Here is a 6,028-nt window from a genome sequence, read left to right on the forward strand (position 1 = left end):
CCCAGCACTTGAGGCACAAACAAGGTTCACATATAAAGATTTCAACAGAAGCAACTTCACTGAATTGCTGTAATACCTGGGCATTGAGTCACATTACTACTTTAAATAATGTTTTGGATCTGTCTCCTCTTGTATTTTTACTGTCTCCCCCCCTTTAGTCTTCAATTCACAATTTCAAAATCCAATTCAGATTTTCTATAAATCTTTTAAAATTTGCTATTTGTTTCTATTAATTTTTTTCCGTCTTCCAGTTGGTCTCACCTGTTTACACTTTTTTTCTTTCTCCCCCATATTTTCCCTTTCAGTATTCACTTTAGCTCTCTGTGCTTTTTTACCTCTTCACTCTTCTCTTCTTCCTTGTACGCCTGCCTTTCCCCCTTTTTTTTTACCCCGCTACAGCCAGATTATCCTCTCCAGACCACTCCACTCGACTCGATACATCAAGCTCCACATTTCCCACACTGCAGACTCCCTCCTCTACTCACCACCTTGTCTCTTTTTTTGTTTCCTTCGGAAATATCCGAAAGGTAAAGTGACAAAAACGGCAAAGTTAGAAAGCAAGCAACTTGTTTTGCCTGTTTATACTCTAGAGAGTTGGACACTGTTGCTTCTGTAGGCCAAGCACACTGCACAAACCAGGGACTACTTGCATTTTTCTATTGCCTACTACAAGCTAAGCTGTGCCACCTTCCTATCACCATTATTTCAGACTCCCTGAAACCTCTCTTCCCTGATGCTAGAGGCTCAATGTATTCTCCCACACAGTCCTCCTTCAGCCACATGCTAGGAGCTGTATCCCTACCTTACCAGTGTTCGCCACTGCCCCCATGGCAGGGGTTCTATGTGCCATCCCACTCTCTCTAACATTCCCCTGCCCCCATACTTATTTTTTTTCTTTCTGTCTGAAAGAAGACTTATAATAATAATAAATAATAATAGGAGATATACCTATCTCCTAGAACTGTAAGGTCATTGAGTCCAGCCCCCTGCCTTCACTATCAGGACCAAGTGCTGATTTTGTCCCAGATCCCTAAGTGGCCCCCTCAAGGATTGAACTCACAACCCTGGGTTTAGCAGGCCAATGCTCAAACCACTGAGCTATCCCTCCTGCCAGACTTTAATGGTGTCAACATTTTAAAATTGTACTGGAAGACCAGAGCTGAGATGAGGCATTATGCTGGAAAGTGTTAACAGCTCCCATCAACCAATTCTTTGATCTCTAGACAGTTACACAAGTGGGTTAAACGAATGGGTGTGCTAACCAGATGCCAGGGGCTCCATGCATCCCCCAGTTCCCACTTTTGGTTTTTCCAGTTTTCATCAAAATCAATATGGGTTCTGTCCATTGATGCCTCTAGAACATTCCCTAACATTTTGGACTTATCAGATAAGAACGGCCATACTGGGTCAGACCGAAGGTCCATCCAGCCCAGTATCCTGTCTGTCAACAGTGGCCAATGCGAGGTGCCCCAGAGGGTGTGAATCTAACAGGTAATGATCAAGTGATCTCTCTCCTGCCATCCATCTCCACCCTCTGACAAACAGAGGCTAGGGACACCATTCCTTACCATCCTGGCTAATAGCCATTAATGGACTTAGCCTCCATGAATTTATCTAGTTCTCTTTTAAACCCTGTTATAGTCCTAGCCTTCACAACCTTCTCAGGCAAAGAGTTCCACAGGTTGACTGTGCGCTCTGTGAAGAACTTCCTTTTATTTGTTTTAAACCTGCTGCCCATTAATTTCATTTGGTGACCCCTACTTCTTATATTGTGGGAACAAGTAAATAATTTTTCCTTATTCAATTTTATATACCTCTATCATATCCCCTCTTAGTCTCCTCTTTTCCAAGCTGAAAAGTCCTACCCTCTTTAATCTCTGCTCATATGGGTCCCGTTCCAAACCTCTAACCATTTTAGTTGCCTTTCTCTGAATCTTTTCTAACGCCAGTATATCTTTTTTGAGATAAGGAAACCACATTTGTACATAATATTCAAGATGTGAGCGTACCATGGATTTATATAAGGGCAATAAGATATTCTCCATCTTATTCTCTATCCTTTCTTTAATGATTCCTAACATCCTGTTTGCTTTTTTGACTGTTGCTGCACACTGCATGGATGTCTTCAGAGAACTATCCACAATGACTCCAAGATCTCTTTCCTGATGAGTTGTAGCTAAATTAGCCCCCATCATATTTGTATGTATAGATGCAGCATCAAAAGTTACTGTGTTGCATCCAAACACAGAAATGCCATCTAGTTGTGTGTCAAAGCTTGTCACTGAGTCAATTACAGTACTCAAGAGTTAATTTTCATCAATGATGTAGCAATACCGCAGTTTGTTTAGGGAACTTTTCTCTAACTGATTTAGTGTTATCATCTCCATCAGAAAGTTTACTGGATGGAGGGACACTAACAGCAGAAGTTCTTTCATAATACCAAAAAAACCAAACCCCACAACAATCACAACACTAAACTCAGTTTCCTACATTCTGATGCAGAACAAATTTGTTTTAACACAAATGAACATCCAAAGGCTTCTCAAACTTCAAGATTTTCAACTGAACATTAATGACCATCTCAGCTGATCCTTTTTCCAACCGTGAAGAGCGATGCAGAGAAAATTTCACACCAATTAATAAACTAGATAGTTAACTAACAAACCCAATACAGGTATGTGGAGAAGACACCAAAGCAGGGTTAACCTATATTAATGGGTGCAGAGAATAGTGATTTCATTTCACTATTTAGTGATAAGTATGTACACAAAGCACATGGGAGCCAGGGGAAAATGGAATGATAATGAACCCCACACTCGCTCAAACATGTGCATTGAAAGAGAAGGATTTAGATTATTTTTTAAATCTATGCATATGTTGCCAAACTTGCCAGACAAAATGTAAGAGAGCAGGGTAAAAAACCCTTCTCTCCCCTTCCAGGCTTTTATAGCTACAGCCAGCAATGAGTAGGCACATGGTCTTTGATGGCTATACCTCAAATGGCAACAGAGCTCACCATGAAATAGACACAAATCCTAGGAACACTAAATCAGACCATCTACACCAGGGGTCGGCAAACTTTCAGAAGTCTTTCAGAGTAGCAGTCGTGTTAGTCTGTATCCGCAACAAGAACAGGAGTACTTGTGGCATCTTAGAGACTAACACATTTATTTCAGCATAAGCTTTCGTGAGCTATAGCTAACTTCTTCGGATGCATAGAATGGAACACAGAGACAGGAGATATTTATACATACATGTATGTATAAATATCTCCTGAAATAAATTTGTTAGTCTCTAAGGTGCCACAAATACTCCTGTTCTTCTTTCAGAAGTGCTGTGCCGAGTTTTCATTTATTCACTCTAATTTAAGGTTTCGCTTGCCAGCAATACATTTTAACGTTTTTAGAAGGGGTCTTTTTATAAGGTTATAATATATAACTAAACCATTGTTGTATGCAAAGTAAATAAGGTTTCTAAAATGTTTAAGGAGCTTCATTCAAAATTAAAATGCAGAGCCCTCCGGACCGGTGGCCAGGACCCGGGCAGCGCGAGTGCCACTGAAAACCAGCTCGCGTGCCGCCTTCAGCACACGTGCCATAGGCTGCCTACCCCTGATCTACACCTTACAGACTACAGCAGGGCTTGGCCCCCTTCTGCAATCATGGTGAAGGGAGAATAGTGAGCATCATCCCTCCTCCCCCCCCCCCCATGGTGGGAATAATCAGCATCTCCTCCTGCCCCTAGACATGAAAAGGTGTGTGTGGGGGGGAAATCAGCAACTCCCTGAAAAACCTCCTGCCCCCTGACTTGGGGGGGGGTGGTTACCATCTCCCACAATCCTCCCCAGCACCTCCTGCCCCCCCACAGGCCCGGGGGATGGGGGGGGGGCAACGATCAGCACTTCCCCAGCACCTCCTGCCCCTCCACAGGCCCAGGGGGATGGGGGGGGCAATGATCAGCACCTCCTGCCCCCCCACAGGGCCGGGGGATGGGGGGGGCAACGATCAGCACTTCCCCAGCACCTCCTGCCCCTCCACAGGCCCAGGGGGATGGGGGGGGGCAATGATCAGCACCTCCTGCCCCCCCACAGGCCCGGGGGGGGGGGGCGCAATGATCAGCACTTCCCCAGCACCTCCTGCCCCCCCACAGGACCGGGGGATGGGGGGGGCAACGATCAGCACTTCCCCAGCACCTCCTGCCCCTCCACAGGCCCGGGGGATGGGGGGGGGCAATGATCAGCACCTCCTGCCCCCCCACAGGCCCGGGGGGATGGGGGGGAACGATCAGCACTTCCCCAGCACCTCCTGCCCCCCCACAGGCCCGGGGGATGGGGGGGAACGATCAGCACTTCCCCAGCACCTCCTGCCCCCCCACAGGCCCGGGGGGATGGGTGGGGGGCGCAATGATCAGCACCTCCTGCCCCCCCACAGGCCCGGGGGGATGGGGGGGCAACGATCAGCACTTCTCCAGCACCTCCTGCCCCCCCCACAGGCCCGGGGGGATGCGGGGGGGCGCAATGATCAGCACTTCCCCAGCACCTCCTGCCCCCCCACAGGCCCGGGGGGGATGGGTGGGGGGCGCAATGATCAGCACCTCCTGCCCCCCCACAGCCCCCTCCTCTCCCCTCTCCTCAGGGGGAAGTGGGAACCCTGCCCCGCTCTCACCCCGCCCGAGAAGCCCCCTCCGCGGGGGCCCGCCGCTTTCTCCCGGCGGCTCTCGCCTTCCTCGGCGCCGCCGTACTCGATCTCGCCCTCCTCGGCGGCGGCGCTGGGCTTGAGGCGCTTGGCCTGGCTCTCGTAGGCGCCGTCCTCCTCCTCCTCGTACTGCTCGCCGGACGACGACGGCGACGACATGGCGGCGGCAGGCTGGGCCCGGCGGCGCACACACAGCGGGGAGGGGTCGCTCGGCCGCGGACAGCAGCAGCAGCACCGGCGACGTTCCGCGCCGCTCCCTGCTCCGGCACCGGCAGCCAGGCAACCGCTCCCGGACGGCGATTGGCCGGGCTGCTGGAGGGGCGCGCTAGGATTGGCCGAGCGGCAAGCCCGTCACGCGCCGCGAGCTACTACCGCCCCCTCACCTAGTTCTTCGATGTCTGGCGACTGCGGCTAGGGAAGGCAGGAGGGAGGCCGAGGCGCGTGCGGAGGGGGCGGGCCGGCGGGAGCGCGCGGGCCTCCTAGCCCACGCGGCGGGCGAGCGGGCACGCGCAGGGCCCTGATTGGGACGCGGCCGGGGAGGGGGTGGGGCTTGCCCTGTCCCACGTGCCGTCCGCGCGCCTGGCGCCAAGGCTGAGGTAACGGCAGCCGCTGTGGGGGCGCCCCATGGGCGGGGCCGTGGGGTGCGTTGTGCGCACGGTGACAGGTGCCGCGGGGGGCCCGGCCCGGCGGCTGGCGTGAGCGGAGGTGCCCCCGGGTTCCCCCGCTCGCCCTGCGCCCCCCCCCGTGATGGCTGCCCCCTCAGCGCCCCGACAGCCTGACTGGCCCCGGGCCACGCCGGAGCCTTGGCAACGCCCTAGCCCCCAGGGCGGCCCGGATGGGCTTTCGGCCTCAAGGACAGCCCCCGGCAGTAAGTTCGTTAGCCCAGTTGCGCTGGGTTTGAATTTGCCACCTTGGCCCTTGTGCTTGACTGGTGAGACAGGGCGGCCTGGAGCTGCCCTTTGCCTTCCCGAGCCTGTTCGCTATCGTGCAGCCCGAGGGCCCGTCGAGCCCCGGGTCCTGTCTGCGACTGTGGCCAGTGCCGGGTGCCCCCGAGTGAGTACTGAGTGACCCGTCCCCTGGCCTACGCTCCCAGCTGCTGGCAGGCAGAGGCTAGGGACGCCCAGAGCATGGGGTTGCAGCCCTGCCCATCCTGGCTAGTAGCCATTGATGGACCTGTCCTCCATGAACTCACCTAATTCTTTTTTGAACCATGTTATAATTTTGGCTGTCACAACATGCCCTGGCAATGAGTTCCACAGGTTGACTGGCAGTTGTGAGAAGCAGTACTTCCTTTTGTTTGTTTTAAACCTGCTCTCTATTAATTTCATTGGGTG

The 6,028-nt window shown here is 52.4% G+C and overlaps 1 protein-coding gene across 1 annotated transcript in view; it reads right to left on the minus strand.

The window, feature by feature from the left end:
* HNRNPLL (heterogeneous nuclear ribonucleoprotein L like) overlaps positions 1 to 5,083 on the minus strand; it is a 40,373-nt gene extending 35,290 nt beyond the window's left edge. The window contains exon 1 of the mRNA XM_045009835.1: positions 4,665 to 5,083. Within this exon, the coding sequence (XP_044865770.1) occupies positions 4,665 to 4,853 (189 nt within the window). The 5' untranslated portion in view covers positions 4,854 to 5,083. The remainder of the gene's footprint in view (positions 1 to 4,664) is intronic.
* Between the last annotated feature and the right edge of the window lie 945 nt (positions 5,084 to 6,028).

This window comes from Mauremys mutica, chromosome 3 (genome assembly GCF_020497125.1).
Source record: "Mauremys mutica isolate MM-2020 ecotype Southern chromosome 3, ASM2049712v1, whole genome shotgun sequence".
Lineage (NCBI taxonomy): Eukaryota > Metazoa > Chordata > Testudines > Geoemydidae > Mauremys > Mauremys mutica.